This window comes from Sapajus apella, unplaced genomic scaffold (assembly GCF_009761245.1).
Source record: "Sapajus apella isolate SASKATOON/1434 unplaced genomic scaffold, GSC_monkey_1.0 scaffold252, whole genome shotgun sequence".
Classification (NCBI taxonomy): domain Eukaryota; kingdom Metazoa; phylum Chordata; class Mammalia; order Primates; family Cebidae; genus Sapajus; species Sapajus apella.
Window position 1 is genome coordinate 145,395 of NW_022437192.1, and position 24,272 is coordinate 169,666.

Sequence of the window (24,272 nt, forward strand, 5' to 3'; positions counted from 1 at the left end):
AAAAACTAAAAACTATGAATATAAAAAATATAAAGGGAAAACTTACATGAGTCCACAGAGAACAGAGAGGAAATACTCTGTCACTAGTATAATTTTAGAGGTAGTTCTGTATAATCCTCCCTTTTCCATCTTTAAGATGGCAATTTAAAAAATCAGAAAGGACAAGAAAAACAGTTCAATGTGTTAGGAGGCAAGGCTGAATCTCTGCACATTCTGTTTCCTTTGGGGCAGTGCTTATTTTCCGAGGAAGAATTTTGGGTGTGCTGTACTGGATGTCTCCCTTCTCAGGGAGAGTCACCACTTGCTCCAAAACGCTGGACCTCAGCTCAAGGGCACCACTGAAGGAGCAATAACAAGGTGGAGCCATGTGACAACTGGCGTCCTGCATAGGCTCATTTTGAGGGACTTCCAGAAATGACAGCATGTGTGCAAACAGAGAACAGAAAGCAGTTACACAGTTCTAGACATGGAAGGAAAACCTTGGGCTACTGCTATCAATGGAATTTTTTTTGTAGCCAGACTGAGATCTGGTGACATTTGAGATATTATAGATCTACAGATATAGATCCCCAGACCGTTCATTCAACAAGTCTTTATTGAGCACCTACTCTGTGCCCAGCACTGCACTAGGTGCCATGAGAATACAAGAGAAGTATAAGATGTTACGCGCCCTCCAGCTTACAAAACTAGAGGCAGAAATAAGATGTGCATGTGACTCAGGCAGCATGTGATACACACAAAGTGGGCAGCTCTGAGACAATGGTGGTGAAGAGACCACTGAGACCCAGATCCGTTGGAGCAGTTTTAGAACAGGGTGGAGGAGTTAAAACTTGGATGAGCAGTGGCTGGCAGAGCACTTGGAATGGGTAAGGACAAGACTGGGAGATCAATTTGGCTGGAGCAGGGAGCTTGTGTTAAACTGTGGCCATGAAGGGGGGCCGGGACACAGGCTGGGTCCGTGGGCAATGAGGAGACACGTTACTTCCTCTTGAGATAAAGACCTAGTGGGTTTGTGGCCTTCCGCTGCCTTCCTTTCCCCATCTTCCCATCTCCACTCTTTCCTAGGAAAGTGGAATCTGCATGCTGAGTAGGGCCAGGGACAGGGGCTTAACACCCGCTGCGGAACCTGGTCAGAACTCCCGAGGCAGGGGAGGCTCTGCTCCACTGGATATTTGTCTTGGTGTTTTTGGATGTGCTGATCAAGAGCAGGATGTTCTGGGTTCTTTTAAAAACTCCCTCCACAAGGACCAATCCAGAGAGAATTTATTGATCAGTGATCACAGCTGGTACGCCAAAGCCGTATGTCTGGATCCTTCCCTAAGACCACAGATAGCTCCAGGGACTCCCACCACGTTGGCTACGGAAATATGCTCCACTCTGGTTTCAGAGAAGCCTGGACTCGACCCCGTGAGATGATATGCGCTGGCACTCCAGGCCTTAAATGGCAGGGAAGCCTCAGTGGACTCTGACTATTTTCAGCATTTCCATGTATGCTTAACTCTGAGTTGGGGTGGGGCAGGTCTGTTTAAAATGCCAGGGAAGGTGAGCAGTAAGGTGGATTTGAACAAGGAGGAACCTGTGGGATTTAAGGAGAGCAAAATGACCTTAGGCGTAATCGACTGGTTTTTCCAAGGTCTCACCACGCTGGGCAAGAAAATGCTGCATCAGGCCCTTACTCCACAGAATGCTGAGCTGGGGCCAAGGTCATGGTCAAAAAGGAAAGGAGCCCTCATCGGCTCCAGAGTCAGAAGTTCCTACGGGAAACCAGCAGGAGGTGGGAGAAGAGCCCAGTTAGGGCAGTAGATGGAGCAATAGCACTGAGTGAGATCTCAGCCACAGCAACTGGGGAGGTGGCTGGCAGTGGATATGGGGTCCCCTGCTCCAGGTGCTCAGGCCAGGCATCCCCTCACCCTATTGAGAGTCCTGGAATTCCAAAGAAGTAAAGCATCTAAGGGTGTTGGGCCAGGGGCAGATGTCAAGGTTCAGGGTCTCAGTAGGAGACGCGTTCCTGGCCACTTGAGCCACAGGAAGGGAACCAGGCGCCGGGTGAAAGTGGCGGTGAAGGTGTAGATGAGTTCCTGTGACTCTGCATTGGTGAAAGTCACGGTGCCCCCTTCATAATCCAGGGCAATGCCCACTCTCCGGGGCCGTAGCGCTGGGAAGAGCTCGGCCTCGGGGCTGGTGTTGGCCCAGATGCCGGAGGAGGAGAGGCGCAGTGCCCACACACCATCCTCTGGCCGTAGGGAGAGGTCTCCCTTCCTCTTCATAGAGTCTCTGGCCACCCCCACCATGCAGCTTTCCAGAACTTCCTCCTCTTCATCCTCCTCTTCTTCCTCTTCATCACCCAATGATTCCTCATCCTCATCCGTTTCCCAGTCGTCATATCCATCCCCATAGCCGGCCTCCTCTTCCTCCTCCTCCTCTTCTCCCTCTTCCTCCTCTTCCCCCTCTTCTTCATCCTCAGACCAGCCCTCCCTCTCCACTTCCACTTCCCAGTAGACCTTGCCCCAGGTGAAGCCCTTGCTGCCCAGCACCCCGGGCTCACAGTCAAACTGCTGGGGGTGCAGGTAGGCACATTTGTACAGGCTGGTGTAGGTCACGCACTTCCAGTCCTCTGACAGCTGCAGATACCCACTGGCCGACTGTGGGTCCAGGGTGACGCTCACTGTGGGGAGAAGGGGAAAAAAAGTAACAATATCACTGTTTTGCTCTGTTTTGTTTTTTAAGTTAGAGGTAATAAAATTTATTTTAGCAGACATTTATTTTTCAACATCCTTAATTTGGTATAAGTGTGGCATATTTTCTGGCTTTGTGTTCTGCTAAATCACCATCACTAAACTGCTTTATGAGCATGATATACTGAAATTTAACTTTACTGTTTTCATTTATGCTCTGATTCCAAACAGAACTTTTCATAAGCTTCCTCTATCTCTGGATCTCTGGGTCCAACTCTTCAGCAATATCATCCATGTGTGGATCACCAGCCAAATAAATCTGTTCAATTTTCTTCATAATCTAGAAAAACAGTCCTATTTTTCAAGTAGCTCTAGATGTTCCTCTTGGTAATCTGGATCAGCTACAGTAAAAGGAACACCACGATGTATGAAATGTTGGTTTATTCACATAGTAATTACGATCATTTTCGGGTGTTGCATTTCTGTATGACGAAGTTGCATGGACTCCACCCAGTTACTGCACTGGAGTTTTACAAGCTTCAAGAGCATGTTTCACGTCTCTGCTGCAGTTTGCACCCATGACAACATTTTCAATTCCTGAATAATTTCTTCATATCAGTCCTTCCCTTTTCCTTCCGAGCATCTTCCAAAACTGACCCTGTCACCTTCAGTAATTTTACTGCACAAATTAAGTTGTCATCCAAGGGATTAGAAAAGAGGGCATTTAGTAACTCCCAAAGACCAACCTGAAGAATATTTGCCCTTTAACCTGTCCATTTGTTATTCTGATCTCCAGGTTAAGAAAAAGCTCTCAGAAAGGGAACAAATGCATGAAACTGTTTTCGAGTAACTTCACCCCCTTTTAGCAGCTTGATCTTTAATGTCATATTCAGTCCGACATTTTTGAAGTCAAAATTTGCGGAAGGTGCTACTCTGTGTGCTGTCAGATGATGGGCCATGTAGTTATACAAGTGAGCTCCCATGTAAGAGAAATTTGGGACAGATGTGGCCTCTTGATAAGTGAGTTCCACAGGTTCTTGCAAAGCATCCTCTGTTGTAATACAAGCATTTAGGGTCTCTGCCAACTGTTCAATTTCAGTTTCAAAACTGCCAGTCTGCTCTGTAACATGGTTCGAGAAACCCTGAACATATTCTGACAGAGATAATCCTAACCATCACCCTCATAGGATACTCTATAATTTGAATAACCTGATGGGTAAAACTCAATGGTATTCACAGACAGCTGAGACATTAATAAAGAAGCTACAACCACCTGGGGTTTAATCATTGCTGACTCAGTTCTGCTGTGGGATTTTTATACTGTGAACTAGATGGAACTCTCAGGGCCTCGTTTGCCCCCAGACAGCCCAACCTCTTCAGTGGTTCTCAGGAAAGCAAGTGTGAAAGTGGGCCAGAAGGAACCCACCAGTCTTCACAGTCAAAGAGGCACCATTCACATCTTGGTCTATGCGGATGGCGTTTCTTGGTGGTATGCAGTGTACAATCTAACTGCAGGGCTGACAGGGAGCACAGTAGTGGGGCCTGTGGCAGATACAGCCTCTGGCCTTAGGTTGCCCCTGCTGTTTCCTCTGAATACACGAGCCATGCAGCCAGGAAAATGAGAGAAAGCTCAGCCCCGGGGAAAGGACTGGTGGTAGGAACCTGTGAGGACCGGAAAAGGAAAAGCAAACGCAGGGCAGAGAAGAATCAGACTAGCAAGCAGAGGCCTCTACTGCAGACTAAAGAGTAGAGAGACCAGAAAGTGCAATGAGGGAGGGGGGCTTCTACTTTGCAACTGGGAAATTCTTCCTGTTGCAAAAGGGACTACCTGGGGAAAAACAGGGCAGTCAGAGTCTGTAGGCAGAGTTTTCCATATTTGACGTACATCTGGGAAACACCCTCTAGATACTCACCTGTCTTATATTCCAAGTCTCTCAGCAGCTTCCCTGGGGAGGAAAAAGGACAGCAATGACTCAAGTCCCACAAATTTATGAGCCCATTTGTTACTCGGGCGGTATCAACTTCCTGACAGGGATCCATCTCCAAGACAACAACCAGGAGGCCCTCAGCAGAGTGAGGCTTGAGAATGTGATGGAAAGGAGCCGGAGCCCTCTTTCTACAAGGTGGCCCTGCCCTGACTCCCACCCTTTATGCACTCCCCAACTCTTACCCTGGAATTCCCTCAGGCCTCGCTGCAGAGAGAGGAGTTTATCTGAGAATTCTCCGGTCTTTTTTTTAACCACTCGAGCAATGGGTTTCCCAACCCAGAACTTCTTCCGTGGATACCTGAGAAGATGGCAGACATGAAAACCTGTTACTCAGCTTTTACTTTCCTGCATACTTCTCTCTCAATCCTCACGACAATTACAAAGGGAAGAGAAAAGGTATGATGATCCCCAGAAAAACCGTGGCCCAAAGACACAAGCTGAGCCAGGGCTTCAGACTATCAATAGACTCCACATCCAGGATGCTCTGCCTACTAAGCCATATTTCTAACCTCTCTGCCCTGTCCCACCTCAAATAAGGCCAGTGGGCCAAGGAGCTGGGGTTATACAGAGAACTCATAAGGAGGAGAGCAGGTCTCCGGTTCTCAAGGATGTGCCCTGCCCTGTAGAAGGGCATCAGGACGAACCACGGGATGTGAGTACCTCTGGCACCATATCACCCCCTGTGAATTCAACTGGACCTGCTCAGAAGGGGAGGGAACATAAATAAGAGGGATGAGGTACGCCTGGGAGAGGAGACTCTTTTACCTGTTTAGGAAGTCTCTTGTGTCCTAGAAGGAAAAAAAAAAAAAAAGCACAAGTATCAGTATGAATCAAATAAGACTCCAATGCATATGCACCCAACACTGTAGTAGAGGTGGGACATTTTGGTGAACAAAACAAATGTGGTCCCTTTTTTATGGAGCTGACATTCCAGTGGGGTCATTGGATAAAACAACAAGAAAACAAACAAAATCAATACAATGACAGAAGCCACCATGGCTGGGGATGACAGGGCAACCTCTTTGGGAGACACCTGTGCAGAGAATTGAGCAATGAGAAGTACTGGTCACGTGAAGACAGGTAAGGTAAAACAGGAAAGGGCTTGGCGAAAGCAGCAGAGGCCAGATCATGCAGGGCTGGATATGCATGGTAAGGAGTTAGAATTTTGCTCCACGTACAGTGGAAAGCCACCGAGGGTTTCAAGTAGGGGCATGACATGTGTCATCCGCTGTACACATGGCTGAGACTGCTGTGTATCCTCCAGAGTCCACTCTCCCTTTCCTCCTTTTAATAGCGGAACCCCCTGGAGTTATGGGTCAGATGGCCACCCAGGAAGACTACATTTCCCAGATCCCCTGCGACCAGGTCTGGTCATGAGACTAAGTTCCAATCAATGGGACATGATAGAAAGCAATGACCACAATTCTGGGTATTATCCTTTAAAAAAAGAAAATTGCTTTCTTCTTCCTTTTTCCCCCTAGCTGAATTTTGGACCTGGTGGTGGTGAGCCCAACTTTGACCACACAGCAGAGGACAACATCCCTAGAAGTTGGTAGAAGAACCACATGAAAGTAACCCAGTGCCCTGGATGAGCTTATAAACAGCTACTGTGATAGCTCTAGACCCTGCACCTCTGAACTGTTACTGAAACACAAATTTCTGTTCTGTCTGTGCCACTGTCCAGCAGCGAGCCAAAACCCTAAGTAATTACTTACTTGGCTGCCCCACAGACAATGGAGAGGTTTTTGCTATGGACCAGGGGAGAGCTACAGGTGGCCTGAACTAGGATGGCAGCAGTAGGGAGAAAAAGAGAGAAGTAGCACATTCCAAGTAGTTTAGAGACAAATTGACCTGGACATGCTGGTCAAGGATAATCAAGAACAGGGCATGGTTTGCACCGGAGGGGTAACGGTGGTGCTATCTGTGTGACAGACAGGTGGCAGGACAGGGTGAGTTGGAAGAGGGTTATTCTGAGATGCTCAGATTCCCTTTTGTGAGTCAATGGCCTCCATAATACTCTGTATTAATTGATTTTGTCTTCCTTTCACTCATCCACATATATTAATTAAGTGGGTCCTAGATACCGAGCACTGATCTAGAAGCCTCAAAACAGTCAAAAAAAAAAAAAAAAAAAAAAAGACAGCAACAAATCCCTACTTCTGTAGAGCTGACATTCTAGCAGGGAGAAGCAGACAATAATCAATGCAGCAAATACATCATACTACGTGAGTGATAAGCACCACAGGAAAAGAGAGCAGAGTGAAGAGGGAGGGAGCAGGAGCCGGTGGGGTGTAGGCAGCTTCCTTGAGAGGGTGAGATTTGGGAAACAAATGGAATTAACAAATTACGGCTGCTGATGAATGCTTCAGAAAGTTTGGAAAGAATTGTGAGCTTTACTCCAGAGGAGCAAGACAAGAAGTAGGAGGTACATCCCAACCCCACTATGAAGCAAATGCCCAGATTTGGTTGCAAATTTCTGGCAAAGTCCTCTAACATGCACCTCAAAACATTTAAGTTCAAGGCAGCTTCAGAGGACAGGGCAACAAAACAGGGCAACTCCTGACAGCTCTGCCGACAAAGGTGGCATAAAAGAGCAAATGAATGGAGCAGTAGCTGGAGTGGTGGCCAGAGGCCCAGCTGGGCATATTTCCTGACATAGAAGTTCCCAGAACAGTAGAAAGGGGAGAATCATATAGGAGAAGCAAGAGTCCTTTAAAGGTTAAAGTTGTGAGCAGCCCAGAGAGGGTGGGGTCCTGAAAGTCAGGACAGGGCTGGCCCTGCCAAGAGAAGAGGCCAAAAGACTGAGGAGCCCCCATCTACCGCCACATACAGGGCCTCTGGAGGGAAGTGATCAGCCCAAGGCTCCTGGAGGACTCTTCTCACCCAAGACATCTGAAGCTGTCATGAAACAGGCAATGAGAGCCGAGCAGTGGGGCCACAGCAGTGAGTCATGGCAAGCTCTGGCAGGGGATGCACCTGGTTACTAACAGCATCAGGAAGGTTCTTCATGGAGGTATATAGCAAGAGAAGCAGGGTGCAAGCATGCCACCTAATCCTGCAGGGTCAGCCCCGCCTATAAGCAGGATGCAATGTCTCTCCGGGCCTCTCCTACCACCCCAGTCCCCTTAATGCCTTCTTGATGCTTTCAGCCCCACAGGTCTGTCTTTCCTTTTTTACCATCTCTATCAAAAGGTCTCTTCTATTTTACACATTTTGTCCTGTTGCTTCTCCATCTCACCTGTATTTCTCTTTTTATTATTTTTTTATTTTTTGAGACAGGATATCACTATGTTGCCCAGGCTGGTCTCAAACTCCTGGTTTCAAGCAATCTGTCTGCCTCAGCCTCCCAATGTGCTAGAATTATAGGTGTGCGCCACCACACTGGCCTCACCTGTATTTTTCTATCAGACTTCTGGACCTTCTTTTGGGTCTTTTTCTTACTATACTTTGACAGCCAAATAATCTCTGGGAAAATATTAATGACAATTAGGGAGTTAGCTATCTAGTTCCCATGTAGCACACAGACAAAATCTACCAATACCTTTTTTTTCTGCCTATGGCTGGTTACCTAGTTTTCCCAGCACCATTTATTAAAGAGACTGTCCCTTCCCCATTGTATGTTCTAGGTACCTTTGTTGAAAGCCAGTAGGCTGTAAATATGTAGATTTATTTCTGAGTTCTCTATTCTGTTCCATTGGTCTATGTGTCTGCTTTTATATCAATACTATGCCGTTTTGGTTACTACAGCTTTGTAGTATATTTTGAAGTGTGAGGCCTCCGGCTTTGTTCTTCTTGCTCAGGACTGCTTTGGCTATTTGGGGTCTTTTGTGACTCCATATAAATTTTAGGTTTTTACTATTTTTGTGAGGAATGTCATTGGTATTTTGATAATAGGGATGGTATTGAACCTGTAAATTGCTTTAGTTAGGATATTTTAACAATTTTAATTCTAATCCATGAGCATGGAATACTTTTCCATTTGTTTGTGTCTTCGATTTCTTTCATGAGTGTTTTGTAGTTTAATTATAGAGGTCTTTTACCTCCTTGGTTAACTTCATTCCCAGGTATTTTATTTCACTTTTGTAGCTATGGTAAATGGGGTTGCTTTCTTGATGTCTTTTTTAGCTAGTTTGTTATTGGTGCATTAAAAATGCAATACATTTTTTATGTTGATTTTGTATCCTGCAACTTTACTGAATTTATTAGTTCTAAGAGTTTGTTTCTAAGGGCCTTTAGGGTTTTGCTACATATAAGTACAGCAATTATGGAAAATAGTATGAGAGTTTCTCAAAAAACTAAAAATGAAAGTACCATATGATCCAGCAATCTCATTACTAGGTATTTATCTGAAGAAAAGAAAATCAGTATATCAAAGGGATACCTGCACACTCATGTTTATTGCAGCACTATTCACAATGGCTGAGATATGGACTCAATCTAAGCATCAATCAACGGATAAAGAAAATGTGGTATATATACACAACAGAATACTATTCATCCGTAATAAATTTGAGTTCATGGAAGTAGAGAGTAGAATCATAAGGATTACTTACTAAGTAGAGAGTAGAATCCTAAGGCTGGGAAGGGGGCTGGGAAGGGGAGGGTGGGAAGAAGTTGGTTAACGGATATAAAGTTACAGCTACATGGGAAGAATAAATTCTAGTGTTGTGCAGCATAGCAGGGAGAATATCATTAACTACCATTTATTGTACATTCTCTAAAAACTAGAAGAGAGGATTTTGAATGTTCCAACACAAAGAAACAATAAGTGTTTGAGGTGATAGATATGCTAATTGCTCTGAGTTTATTGTTATATATTATATACAGATATCAAAATATCACTGTAAGCAGGGCACGGTGACTCACACCTGTAATCCCAGCACTTCGGGAGGCTGAAGCAGGCAATCACCTGAGGTCAGAAGTTCGAGACCAGCCTGGCCAACATGGTGAAACCCCGTCTTTACTAAAAATAAAAAAGTAGCCGGGTATGGTGGCGCACACCTGTAATCCCAGCTACTTGGGAGGCTGAGGGAGGAGAATCACTTGAACCCAGGAGGCAGAAGTTGCAGTGAACTGAGACTGCACCACTGTACTCTAGCCTGGGAGACAGAGTGAGACTCTGTCTCAAAACAAACAAACAAACAAAAACTATATCCCATAAACATATATACATTACACAGCACTAAAAATAAAAGAGAAAACATAAAACAAAAAAGAAACCCACCAGTACCAATAACATTTCCTGTACTAGTTTCAAGCAGACACCATTTTCTCTCCCTTCCATTGACCTTACTCCACCCCAGGGAGAGCTGCAGTCTGAGTGCTCTGAGTCACTGAGAGCCGGGGCTCTGCTCTGAGGGCCACTTCTCTTAGTGCATCAGGAAAGGGCACCCCTCTGGGCAGACACAATGGATTTCAGCCCCACCACATCCTCAGCTGTGTGCCTCTGTTCCACGCACAGCAGGCATCCATACATGGCAGGGGCGTGGGAAGAGGAAGAAGAGGAACAGGGGCAAAAGGAGATGCAGAAAGTGACCCAGTCAAAGAGTCTGACAAGAGAAATCTGAGGCAACAGAACGAAATCTGGAGGAAAAGAGGGGGCCAGAGAGACATTCTGGACAAAATGAGAACAAGAGCACAGAGCCCGGGAGTCAGGACACCTGGGCTCGAGCCATGACCTGACACCTGCCTTGTGGCCTGGGACAAACTCCTTCCACTCCCTGGACCTCAGTGACTTCAGCAGTAGGGACTGGACTGGATGGTCTAAAATCACTGCCAGTCCTCATTCTGCATCTGAATTCACAACAATGGTAAGCCCGTGGCCACTTCCTGTAGTCTGTCCTGGTACACACACTTGGGAGTCTGTCTTGCTCTCTCTCCCTCCTGGCTATTGGTTTGCCCTGCCATTGGCCTGGGACCCCCCCTTCCTAGAGATCCCGGGTGACTCTGCCGCTGACCCTAAACAGTGCAAGTGGGGGAATACCATCAGAGAGCCCCTCTTCTCCCAGCCTGTGAGGGAAGGAAGGTCAAGCCCTCTACACCTCCAAAGGCTGCTGGGCCCTGTTCAGGGCAGCGTAAGCCCAAGAGGCTCCCGGGGAGGAGATGTGGTGCCATTTCAGCTTCACAACCAGTTCTTCAGCCCTAAAGCCTTCCTTTCTATCAAAGCCCCCTCCTCTAGGAGGCGCCCCAAGGCCCCTTGTCTGCTTTCCATCTTGTTCTCTGTGTGGTAATCCCATAGGCCCAGAGAAAACCTGGCCATCTCTGTCTCCCTTCCCCAGTTACCCTATCTCTTCTAGACCCTCCAAGTCTTTGAGAGGAGCCGCTGGTCAGCCCCCTCTCAGCCACCCCCAACCACGACACCATAAAAAGCTTCCACCAGTTAAGTGTCTGCCAGTAACTTGTTAGAAGGGCTCATGATGGCAGTGATGAGAATGGAGGATGGTAAATTATATTAATTAATGATTTTAATAACCTTCCCTTCCATTTTTTACTCTATTTTATCATTTAGTTTTTTTAACGATTTTGTGTGGAAAATTTATTTTCTGAAGTGACATCATGCCAGTTATTTCATTTTATGCCCATGCGATCTACAGAATAATTGGCAGGGGTTAGGATCACCATCCTCATGTTTCAGATGACAAAACTGAGGCCCAAGTCTCCTAAGGTCCGGCAAGTGAATGGCAGGGCTGGGACCCACCATCCTGGTCCCTGGCTCCCTGCCCAGGGACGGCCTCTCACCTGCATGAGCTCTGCAGCTGGCTGCTGTGCCTTGCCTTCCAGTTCGGAGATGATCAGAGCCAGCCGGGCGAGCTCTCCGACGCCCCGGCTCTTGAACTTCTCCCTGCCCTCTGTGAGCTCCTGCTCCAGCTTCGCCAGCTGTTCCAGCAGGTGCTGCTCCCGCTCCCTCAGGAACTGATGACCCTGCTCAAACTCAGCCACAATGTACTGCCTCTGGTCCTGGAGCTTCTTCTGCAGGGGGCAGGAAGGGGAGAAGAGCTGACACCTCTGCTCAGGGTGGAGGGTCCAGCACTGGAGGTGCACAAGGCTGGCTCATTCACCTCGGTACCCTCGTTCAAGAATTCCACAGGATGTGGAGTGGGAGAAGCTATAGAGGGCTCCCGGTCCACACTCCTCAAAGACACCAGTAATGAATTGGTTCAGTTCACTCCACCACTACATGATGAAAACCCTGTCTCCACCTGACTGGTTAGCCACGATCTGTTTTAGCTAAACCAGTATGCTCTGGGGTCCCTGGAGAAACTCTGTGGGTCTCACTCATGAGCCAATGTACTTTTCTCTCCTGGACAAAATCTCGGTCACCTCTTCCAGGAACTTTTGCTTGATTAATGTCATCTAAGCCTGTCCAGTCCTCTCTTCAGCACCCCACTGCTAGGTCTAAAATACCTATGTGTACCCCACCTCTGCCACATAAGACTGTATCCTGTTTCCTCAGCAAAACTGTGTGACGTCTGTGCTTAGGGACCATGTCCTTTCCTGCCTACAAATTTCCTCCCCAGCTGGGGTCAGGGGAGTCCTCAGTGGCCCTGTTGACTGGTGCTGGGCTGGGGGCAGTTGTGCACACTGAGAGCCTGGAGGGGTCATTGGACTTAGCTGTCTCTGGCTTACTCTCTCCCTCTCGCTGGGCCTCATGACTCACCACTGGGCCTGACCCCACTACCCCTCCACTGCCCACTTTCCCAACATACACATTTTTCCCAGATTTTCCCCAGAAAATCAGAACCATTTTATCAGTTTTTCCCTCCCAACCCCGTATCTAATCAAGCACATAATGTGCTGCCTAACTACAGTTGTCCCTTGGTGTCAGTGGGTGATGGGTTCCACAATCCCCCTCCGCAAGGACACCCTAATCCAAGGATGCTCAAGTTTCTCATATAAAATGGAAATATATTTACATATAATCCACTATATACTTTAAATTATCTCTAGATTACTTATAATGCCTAATATAATGTAAATGCTATATAAATAGCTGTTACATCGTATTGTTTAGAGAATAATGACAAGATTTTAAAAATCTGTATATATTCAGTAGAGATGCTTTTTCTTTTTTCTGAATATTTCTGATCCATGGTTGGGTAAACCCACAGGTGCAGAGCCCACAGATATGTAGGAGGTCCCACTGTGCTGGCAACTATGATCCTGGGTCTGGGCCTCACTAAGTACAGCGCCATCAGAGCTGGCAGGCCTGCCTTAGCTGTTCCCTAGCCCCTCCATCTCAGTTCTTACCCTGGAGCCAACTCCCTCCTTCTAAACCCTTTGTCCCCACTCCACTTCAGGCAACCTTCTCTCCCTCTCTCTCTCTCTCTCTCTCTCTTTGAAAGGAAGAATGAAGCCATGCCTTCTTCAGTCCCCTGGCAGAAGAGAAGCTGCAGCTAGACATGGGCCCTGCCACCAAGGTGAGAGTCACAGAAAAGGGAAGGGACTCTGGCTGACATCCAGGGGACCCACTTGTCTCTCAGACAAGCAACAGGCCCAAGACCACACAGCTAGAAAGACAGAGCCTGGGCTAAACCCAGGTCTGCCACTGCCAGCCCGACGCCCGTCCTCCCTGTGAGCAGCACCTAGAACACCTCCCAGCTGCCGCCTACTCGCCCAGCCTCACTCTGCCCTACACGGGCACAACACTTCAGGGCTTCCTGTACCAGCCTCACTTACCAGCGCAGCCAGGATATCACCTTCTCCCTTTGCCTGGAAGCCCTGAATTTTGTCTCTGTCTCTCCTTAGGGTACTCAGGTGATTCAGGATTTTTTCCTGTGGAGAAACAAGCAGTGGGAACAGGTGGATGCTCTGGGCTGGGGCAGAAGGGGAAACTCAGGCTGAGTCCTCTGAGGGCTGCAGGCGGAGTGTCCACAGAAGGTGGCAAGGCACCCTTGCGGGTGAGGAGGGCTTACCCTGTGGGGCTGGGCAGCCTTCTCCATGAGGATGGCCGTGTGGGGCCTGTGTTCCCGGGACTCCCGGCACATCACGCACAGCAGCTTCCCATCATCCTCGCAGTAGTAGTGCAGCTTCTCCCGGTGTCGCTCGCACAGCTTCGCGTCCTGCTGCTCCCGGGTCACCTCTCCCGGCTGCCTGCCCTTGTCCACCTTCAGCCGCTCAATGTTCTCCACCAGGCTGGCCAGCTGCCACACGGGTCGTATATTCTCCTTCTTAAAAGGCTTCTTACAGAGCGGGCAGACGGGGCGGCTCCCTGAGATGGGGCGGACGTCTGTGGTGCAGCTGCGGCAGAAGACGTGGCCACAGTCAATGGTCACAGGGTCCCGCAGGTAATCGAGACAGATGGAGCAGGTCACCTCCTCTTCCAGGCTCCGTAGTGGGGCTGACGTGGCCATGGTACCCTTAGTTCAGAGGGGTCTTCGTTCACTGTTGCGGACTTCTTCTCCCTGGAGATGAGACGTAAGAGTCAGGAGCAGAGGTGGCAGCCTTGTAGCTGCCAGGCACAGCACTCAGTCAATCTACCGACACCACCGGCTCCTACAGGGCTCACACAATGACAAAGGGAAGGGGACCTTACAGAACTAGCCCAACTCCCTCATTGTACAGATAAGGAAATGGAATCCCAGAAAGATTAACTTGGTAGAGTGAAGAGCAGGGCAGCCACTAGCCTATACCTTGCTGTTGGGAGACCCTTTCAACACCCTTTCTATCTGTTGGAAAATCGCTGTAGTGCACCAACTGTAACAGAACAATCTCTTACTACTTGCTGGGAAACTTGTAACAATACATATATAAATCTACAATGTCTACCGTAGACACAGTGCTCCCTTGCTTGTGGACACCTGCTCACTCAATTATGCAAAGCACAAGACACATGACCAGCCATGGGGGTCCTGACAGAGTCAAGAGACCCCTTTCGTTTGTTCCTCAAGCTTTCAGGTTTCAAGAACTACGAGGAGCAGCATGCCATGGCTCACCCTGTAAACCCAACACTTCGGGTGGCTACGGCAGGAGGATCACTTGAACCCAGGAGTTTGAAACCAGCCTCAGCAACATAGTGAGACCCTGTCTCTACTAAAAAAATAAAAAAATTTTAAAAGCCCAGTATGGTAGAATATGTCTGTAGTCCCAGCTGGAGGGCCACAGCAGGGGGATTCCTTGAATCTGGAGGTGGAAGCTACCGTGAGCTATGATTCTGCCACTATACTCCAGCCTGGGCAACAGAATGAGAGATCCCATCTCAAAACAACAAAAGGCATTAAAAAAAAAAGCTAAGAGTACTGAGGTTCTTTACCAAAATTTAAGAAGCATCAGGAAGATTCAGGAGTCTGAGTGTCAGTGTTTCCCTTCATGAGTGTTTCCCTGGGCTGCTCTACAGTTTGGGTCTAATTGCTTCCCCTAGAAGGCTGGACTCTAAACTCAGCCCTCCAGCGGAGCACATCTTAGCCTCAATGGGCTTGTTCTTGGCTGTGACTTCCCTGTCTAGCTCGCTCCTGAGGGAAACCAGCATGGGAGGAACCCTCAGGTGGCTGTGGTGGCTATGTGCTGTGAAGCCTTGGCTTGTACAGGGAATGTGGACACACAGAAAGGACTCTGCTTCTGTTTACCTTTGTAGTCCCGTCCCAGTTCTTGTCTGAAGTTATGAGCCTCAGCACATCTAACCTAAGAGCAGCCTCCTGCCCCTGACTCTGCCTGACAATAAAGAAGTCACTTAAGTACTGAGCCTCAGCTGGGTGCAGTGGCTCAGGCCTGTAATCCCAGCACTTTGGGAGGCCGAGGCAGGCAGATCACTTGAGGTCGGGAGTTCAAGACCAGCCTGACCAACATGGAGAAACTCCGTCTCTACTAAAAATACAAAAAATTAGCCGGGCGTGGTGGCACATGACTATAATCCCAGCTACTCGAGAGGCTGAGGCAGGAGAATTGCTTGAACCTGGGAGGTGGAGGTTGCAGTAAGCTGAGATCATGCCATTGTACTCCAGACTGGGCAACAAGAGCAAAACTCCGTCTCAAAAAAAAAAAAAAAGTACTGAGCCTCAGTGTATCCATCTGTAAAACAGGAGTGATACTTACCTTCAAGGGTTTCTAAGCAGGTCATGTGAAAGAATTATGGTAAAAGTACTAAGCACGAGCCTGGTACAGATGGAAATCTAGTAGGGAACTCAGAACCCCTGGTTCCCAAATCCAGTAAGTGTTCAAACCACAAAGAGTTAAATTCAAAAGTGGCAGCAAGAGAAGAAGTGAGTAGAACCAGTCACAGTGACACACACGCTACAGAGTTAAAGAACATCGTCACGGGGCAGTGCCAGGAGGACCTGCTCTCCCATAGATCCATGGAAGGCAACTAGAGCAGCACTGGAAAGACAACCAGCAGGGCACAGAGGTGACTGCGAGGCTGGAATGAAGCAACCTGAATTACAGGCAAATCAATACTAGTAATGATTATGTATGGTGAAAGTCCATTGCAACAGAGTTCAGTGGCCTCTGTCAGTACTGACATGAATGGGACAGAAATAAAACCCCCAGTCTATATGACCCAAGAGAAAACAAAACAGAAATATAATGTGACTCATTGAGGGTCTAGTTAAGTACTATATAAAAAGTGTTTTATGATGTAAAAGGACTACATATAAGAGACTATTACAGTGCTGATAATAAATTCCAACCGGAGGCACTAATTGGATCTAGTTATGTGTGATTTTAAGAGACAAAATGAGGGGAAAATCAAGCACTTTCAAAGCACAAATGAAAGAATCAAGGAATTTAACTGTCAAGTGAAAGTAATATTAAGCTCCTAGATGTTAGTAATGCTGGTAGAAATGCTAGAAATTGTCTGGTCCAACTCCTTGTCTTTACTGTTGAGGAAATAAGCCTGGCCCAGCACTTTTTCAGTTGTAACATACTGCAAGTGTTTAGAAATAGGAAAAAGAAATGGTACTGGGAGTGTCTGTGGGCTGTGAAGCTGTTCATCATGCCTCTTTGCCGAATGGCCTGGAAGTTTAAAAGCTGAGGTTGTTTTCTTGCTCAAGGATAGCCCGTGTTATCTTTGGAGTTGGGAACTTATTTTGCAACTTACTTGCAAAATAAAAAGAATAAAAGGACTATGAAGAGCTCAGCTACAGCTCTTCTTCCATGCAAAATAGGATACCTCATCATCCAGCCTCCATGCTGGGATTCCACAGTCTTTAAACCTCCTGAAACTGTCAAAAATTATTGTATATGTACTAGATACATAAAACTGTCTAGAGATTACAGCAAACATCAGTAAATAAGTAGAGAGGGACAGCAAAACTAGAAATCATTTTGCAACTGCCATGATAATAGCACAAGGATCATCAATAGATGCTAAAACTATTGGGTGAAAGGTTTTGGGGGCAAGATAGTCCCCATGGTGCCAAAGTACCAAGGAATGGATTACTTCCTGACATAACTTGGTAAGGAAGAGATCCTGTGATCACCTTAACTAAGTGATCAAATCCAGTGTTAATCAACAGAGGGGGCGAGGTGGCATGTGCTTCCTGGCATGGCACTACATGAATCACACAACATTAACCATGAAGTTTGTGCCAAAAACGTTTGACTTGAATGAAAGGCTAGTCAAGTCTTTAGATCTAACTTCCAGTTTGTAGAAAATATGAAGGGTAAAAGAATACTCTGAAGTATGTTACAACTGAAAAAGTACTAATGGAGGAGTTTCCACAAGGAAACAACTAGAAAAATCCAGAATGCTGGACATTTCACATGGCAACTGGCCTAATCTTTAAAAAAGTCAATGTCTTAAAAAAAAACTTTGAAAGAATTGCTCTTGATTTTTACAGACTAAAGAGAAATAATAACCAAATGCAATATGTGAACCTTGATTGGATCCCGTTTGTTTTTCTTTCTTTTTTTTTTTTTTTATAGGCTATAAAAATAGTCTTGGAACTATTGTGGGAAATTTAAAAATAGACTGAGTGTTGGATCATATAAAAAATTATTTCCCTTTTTTTTTTTTTTTGAGACAGGGTCTTACTCTTGTCCCCTACAGTCCAGTGGAACTATCTTGGTTCACTGCAACCTACATCTCCCTAGCTCGAGAAATCCTCTCACCTCAGCCTCCTGAGTTGCTGCGACAACAGGCACATGCTACTGCACTTGGCTAATTTTTAAAAGTTTTTGTAGAAAAGAGTTCCCACTATATTGCCCAGGCTGGTCTTGAACTCCTAGGCTCAAGCCATCCTTCCACCTCAGCCTCCCAAAGTGCTGGGATTATAGGCGTGAGCGACTGCACCTTCTCTAAAATTATTTTCGTAATAGCATTTATTGAGGTTACATAAATAAATAAATGTATGTACTTATTTATTTATTTATTCGTTTACTTATTTATTTGTTTTTGAGATGGAGTTTTCCTCTTGTTGCCCAGGCTGGAGTGCAGTGGCGCAAACTAGACTCACTGCAACTTCCACCTCCCGGGTTCAAGCAATTCTCCTCCCTCAGCCTCCCTAGTAGCTGGGATTATAGGCACCCACCAACACATCTGGCTATTATTTTGTATTTTTAGTAGAGATGGGTTTCACCAGGTTGGCCAGGCTGGTCTCAAACTCCTGATCTCAGGTGATTCACCTGCCTTGGCCTCCCAAAGTGCTGGGATTACAAGGCGTGAGATACCGTGCCCGGCCAAGAATACCTGTATTCCTAGGCAATGGATGCTGTAGTGTTTACAGCTTGTCTCCCACCTAATTTGAAATGATTCAGCAAAGCAAAATAAAAAGCTAGAAAAGTTTTCTGGGGAGGGAGCTATAGTTTTCTATCACACTTTTTTTTTTTTTTTGAGATGGAGTCTTGCTCTGTCACCCAGGCTAGAGTGCAGTGGCGTGATCTCAGCTCACTGCAATCTCCACCTCTTGGGTTCAAGCGATTCTCCTGCCTGAGCCTCCCAAGTAGCTGGGACTATAGGCACATGCCACCATGACTGGCTAATTTTTTGTATTTTTAGTAGAGACAGGGTTTCACTGTGTTAGCCGGGATGGTCTCGATCTACTGACCTCGTGATCCACCCGCCCCAGCCTCCCAAAGTGTTGGGATTACAGGCATGGGCCACTGCTCCCGGCCTTCTATCACATTCTTAAAAGGGTCTGTAGTAACCATCAAAAATGTTTAAATCACTGATACAGATATCATGGTGCTTGACACTTTGTAGAAGCTCAAAACACATCTGTTAAAAAAGTGAATGGATTCAGGGGAACTGCAGACAAGGTTAAGTGAATAGAACCATTTGTTTTTGACGGTCTGCCATAACTAGATAAACAAAACACAGTACCACTTTTATGACCAATCCCTTCCCTTGGTTATACAGACTCCTTCTGAGGAAACAGGCTCAGCAGGGTGAAGTGACTTGCCCAAGAGCACATGGCTAGGAAGCAGTGCCTGGTGCCAAGCCCTCCACTCAATCCACTACACTCTCTTCCCCACCCAAGCACACTGTAAAATGGGGTCTAATACCAGCTCCTTTGTTAGGAAGCTCAGATGAGGTCATCTACATGGAAGGGCTTTGTAAGCTGAGTAATGCTGACAAAAGAAAAGGGGCATATATTCTGCTGATACTGACCAAAAGCACCCTAGCCTTAGCTATGACAAACTTTCACATATGGGGTAAGCAATAAAGCACCCCTGTTGGATAATAGTTTTCCTTTTTAGGGATTGGGGATCTCAAGATTTCAGAATTAGGAGAAATAAGGTTGAGTATGAGAGATGTGAGCAGACCAGAATAACCACTCCCTTTCCCCAAATACAAATCTGTCAGATCCGATGTAAAATTCACCCTCTCTAGTCACAAACTATAGAAATGATCCCTGAAAGTATAGTCTTAAAATTCACCCTCTCTAAAAAAAAAACAAAACAAAAAAAAAAAACTCTTCCCCAACTTGCCGCACTCCCCCCTGCCCCCCGCCCTGGTTCTGCCCTATCTTTTATGCCTTCAGCATATTCTCTGTGATTACCACAACAGGTTTCTACACTAAGAGGTGAAACCATTACCCTACTATCCATTCCTGGCTCCTGGGCAAACAGAAACCAAAATTAGAGCCAAAAAAAAAAATAATAATAACACTGGATAACATACTCCACCCCCACCCCCTTTACCCAGATGAGAATTCTGAAGCCATCCTCCCGGCTCAGGGAGGAAGTCACTTCATGAGGAAGTCACTTCATGAACTGCCTTTCACCAGAGGTCACACATCCCTGCTGGGGGTGAGGGGGCATCCTTCTGTCTCTTCAGTAAACCAGTAGCAGCCCAGTGCGGTGGCTCACACCTGTAATCCCAGCACTGTGGGAGGCCAAGGCAGGTGGATCACCTGAGGTCGGGAGTTTGAGACCAGCCTGAACAACATAGAGAAACCCGTGTCTACTAAAAATACAAAATTAGCCAGGCATGGTGGCACATGCCTGTAAGCCCAGCTACTCGGGAGGCTGAGGCAGGCTTGAATCCATGAGGTGGAGGTTGCAGTGAGCCAAGATTGCACCATTGCACTGCAGCTTGGGCAATAAGAGCAAAACTCTGTCTCAAAAAGTAAAAAAATAATAATAAAAAAATAAACCAGAAGCTAGCTGCAATTCTATAGAACCAGGAAGATGCAACAAACAACAAGCCCTGCAATGTCCTGGTACCCTGAAAGACAGAACTGGAGACACCCCCTACCTTTATCTAAGCTTTTCCCATTTCCTTGAAATCCACCCCTCCCCTATATGTCTCTGGATCTCATAAATACCTAATCTGCACATGTCAACAGACTAGGCAAGGTGACGCCTCGTAATTTCAAGATATGGATGCATGCACGCTTACTGGCTCCAAGATAATCACTATGAGCTGTAAAAACTAACTGAGGGCCGGGCACGGGGGCTTGTGCCTGTAATTCCAGCACTTTGGGAGGCTAAGGCAGGAGGATTGCCTGAGCCCAGGAGTTTGAAACCAGCCTAAGTAACATAGTGAGACCTTGTCTCTAAAAAAAGAAATTAGCTGACTTAGCTGGGAGGGATGGTGCATGCCTGTAGTTCCAGCTACCTAGTAAGCTGAGGCAGGAAGATCTCTTGAGCCTGGGAAGTTGAGGCTGCAGAGAGCCATGACTGCGCCACTGCACTCCAGCCTGGGTAAAACTTTGGCCTGCCTCCTGCTGCCTCTGGCTCCTGGATGCCACCCAGAGAGGTGCCCTGGTAGACACTGAATCCCAGATGTGGACTCTGGGCCCAGGAAAGTGAATGGAAAGGTCTGGGTTTGCACCATGGCCTCCAGCATACCAGTTCAGGCCTCTCTTCAGCATCTCAAGCTGCTTCTCAAGCATATGTCTGGACCTCCAAACAAGAGGAAAGCACCTGTAATCCCAAAGCACTTAGCCTAGAGCTCCATTCCCTGTGGGTACTCCATTTAATGGCTCTCGGGGCCCCAGATTAAGCCCCATATTTTAATCTGAGATAAGCAACTTCAGGTAAACTTCCATGAGACACCTCTAAAAAACCTGGAGAGGCCAGAATTCAGGGCAAAAAGCAAGTGATCCAGATGTGCATACTAGAGGAGTGACAGCACTCCCACTAGACATGCCAAAGGCCTGGATACTAGGCTGTCCCGGAGATCCCAGTGACTGTGCACGATGCATTCCTGTGGTCACAATTGGCTTACTTTCCCCATAGAGCTGAGCATCAGTGGTGTTCTGAAGCACAGTGCACGCTACAAAAATCACGAGGGCTCTGAAGGCTAGAAATTCCCACAGGGCTCAAAGAGGGGCAGGAGGTAGCGGCCAGCTGGGAAGTGGATGAGACAAGGCTTTCAAGGGCCCCTGTCCTGCAGCTGACCGATAGGGAAAAATTGGGAGTTCTTCATTTGTGTGCCTGAATATTTGTCTGATGTTGAATCATGAACCAAGCTCTCTCTTGTCTAAAATATTCTTAAGTGTCATTTGGTGCTTTGATAAAATCCTTTATCGTCTCATGGGATGGTTCAAACCCTGACTACACATCAGATTTGTAGTCTTCAAACTGATGAGTTTTCAAAACATACCCAGCCCAACTGAATTAGAATCTCCAGAGGTGGCCCAGACTCTGGTATGGTATTAAAAAACAAACTTCCGGGCTGGGCACAGTGGCTCACACCCATAATCCCAGAACTTTGGGAGGCCGAGGCAGGCAGATCACGAGATCAGGCGATCGAGACCGTCCTGACCAACATGGTGAAATCCTGTCTCTACTAAAAATACAAAAATTACCAGGCATATTGGCACGTGCCTGTAATCCCAGCTACTCGGGAGGTTGAGGCAGGAGAATCGCTTGAACCCAGGCAGCGGAGGTTGTAGTGAGCCGAGATCATGCCACTGCACTCCAGCCTGGGGGACAGAGTAAGACTCCATCTCAAAAAAAAAAAAAAACTTCCTAAGAGATTCTAAAGTCTATCCAGGACTGTGAATCACCAGAACCCCCTTATTTACAGAGGAAGAAAGTGAGGGCCAGAGCCTTGGACTGATTTGCCCAGTGGCAGAGCTGCCTGGCAGCAAGGCCAGAGCTAGCACGAAGTGGGGTGAGGTGCACCTCCCAACTCTGGGCTTCTTCCACTCCACCACATGCTGCACTTTGGTGCCTGGAAAATGAACTCTCCCCCACCCATAGGGAGTGCTGCAAAGGGTGAGCCTCACAGGCAGAGGAAACCAGCTGCCAGAGAAAGGGTAGTGGTAAGTTTGAGGAGCTGACAATTGGCCACAGGTGGAGTGCAGTGGGGCGAGCAGAGGGAGGGTGGAGAAACAGGAGGGAACAGATTATGCAAGACTGTGACCCAGGTTAAGAATTTTGGACTTTATCCTAACAGCCCTGGGCAGCCATTGAGGGTTTAAGCAGCAGGGTGTTAAAATTTATTCAACAGCTAGCAGATGTTTATTAGGTGCCTAATATGTGTCAGGCACTGAGGTTACGGCAGAGAATGAAAATGGCAAACTCCCTGCCTTACCAGAACTTAATCCAGTAACCTAACTGAGGAATCCTGCAGAAGCTGAAATCAGATCCAACTGTGGTATCATCAAACCCTCAGGATTTCCTGATTTACATAAACCTCCTCTCTCTCCTTTGCTGCCTCAGTGCTGCAGCCACTCTGGCCTTCCTTTTGTTCCTCAAGCACACTCGGTCATGGTCACCTGTTAAACTGCCAATCTGCCCAGGTGATCAACCTGGTTAAACCCCTCAAAGGCTTTCTGGAATAAAGTCAAAACTCCTGCCCTTCCTTTCTTCTGTGAGGAGGCTGTCCCAGGAGATCCTAGCTGGATCTTAGATAGTCATGGCCCAGCCCCTGTCTTCAGGCTCATTTCCTGCCACTCCCCATCTCAAACTCAAACTCACAGCCAAACCAAACCACTCTCCAAGACACAAAGTGCCATACATTTTCCTAATCCTGTTGAAAATGTTATTCCCAGGCCCGGCGTGGTGGCTCATGCCTGTAATCCCAGCACTTTGGGAGGCTGAGGCGGGCGGATCACAAGGTCAAGAGATCAAGACCATCCTAGCCAACATGGTGAAACCCTGTCTCTACTAAAAATATAAAAATTAGCTGGGCTTGGTGGCACATGCCTGTAGTCCCAGCTACTCGGGAGGCTAAGACAGGAGAATCGCTTCAACCCAGGAGGCAGAGGTTGCAGTGAGCTGAGATCACACCACTGCACTCCATTCCTGGCGACAGAGCAAGACTCCGTCTCAAAAAAAAAGACAGAAAAGAAAATGTTATTCCCTCTGTCTAGAACACCATCCCTTTTCCACTTGGCAAATTCCTTTTCTAGCTTGAAGTCTCAGCTGAAAGCCACCTCCTCTAGCAATTATTTCCTGACCTGTCAGAATGGGTCCAAGAGTAGTCTAGTTATACAGCCCGAAAACACCCCCATGCTGCACCCTGTACTTCTCTGTAATTTTAAGTCCTGACTTATTAGTATAATTACTCGCTTAACACCAGCTTTTCCCACCAAACAAGAAGAGAGATTGTGTCTGCCTTATCCCCAGAATCTGCATAGTACTTGGCACAAAGTAGACAAAAATTGGCTGAGAAAACAAAGCACGAGCACAGAGTATCTGTCACAAAGAAGACACTTCCTACATGTCTGCTGAAGGAATGCAAACAATCGTAGCCACCTGCCCTTTCTCTCCAGCAAGATGGCAGTAAATTAGTAGAGAGAGAAGCAATTTCTTCATATTCCCTGTAGCAGCAAGAACAGTGGGCTGCATGTCCCCATCAAGTCATTGTTTCCAAGGTTTCGCTCCAGGAACTTACAGAAACCAGAAGAAAAAGCTGTGTCTGAGAAAATGGCTGTTGTGGAGGAAGTTATAATAGTAAGAATCACTCCTTCCCTTTTCTTTAGTTTTAGACCTCCATATACACCCCAGAAACAACAGAGTTTATTTTCTCAGGTTTTGAGCCTCAAATGGAATTTTTTTCCTTTTTTTTTTTTTTTTTGGCATGTATTTTTCCAGCGGCAGGGGTGGGGAGGGAACTGATCACATTTTAAGGCTCATTCATATTATTATAAGCTGATTTTATTTTAATTGCTACTCTGACTACAATTTTTAATGTAGTCTACTGATAGCCATATAAGTTGTTCCCGTTTGGGAACACTTCCATGAATATTTCTGCACACACATCCTAGCACACACAGGC

General features: G+C 46.8%; 1 protein-coding gene and 2 pseudogenes across 2 annotated transcripts in view; all 3 read right to left on the reverse strand.

Moving 5' to 3' along the window:
* Window positions 1-577: 577 nt before the first annotated feature.
* The window catches only part of TRIM26 (tripartite motif containing 26), a 28,691-nt gene continuing 4,996 nt past the window's right edge, over window positions 578-24,272 (reverse strand). The window contains exons 2-8 of one of the 2 annotated variants that reach the window (XM_032271837.1): window positions 13,576-14,064; window positions 13,340-13,435; window positions 11,402-11,632; window positions 5,429-5,451; window positions 4,846-4,961; window positions 4,589-4,621; window positions 578-2,665 (exon numbers count right to left, since the gene is read on the reverse strand). In XM_032271837.1, coding sequence (XP_032127728.1) covers window positions 1,983-2,665; window positions 4,589-4,621; window positions 4,846-4,961; window positions 5,429-5,451; window positions 11,402-11,632; window positions 13,340-13,435; window positions 13,576-14,013 — 1,620 coding nt within the window. In that variant the 5' untranslated portion in view covers window positions 14,014-14,064 and the 3' untranslated portion in view covers window positions 578-1,982. The remainder of the gene's footprint in view (window positions 2,666-4,588; window positions 4,622-4,845; window positions 4,962-5,428; window positions 5,452-11,401; window positions 11,633-13,339; window positions 13,436-13,575; window positions 14,065-24,272) is intronic. The other variant, XM_032271838.1, reaches the window with a different exon arrangement.
* Window positions 2,682-4,581, reverse strand: LOC116545262 (annotated as a pseudogene).
* LOC116545276 lies at window positions 19,315-19,465 on the reverse strand (annotated as a pseudogene).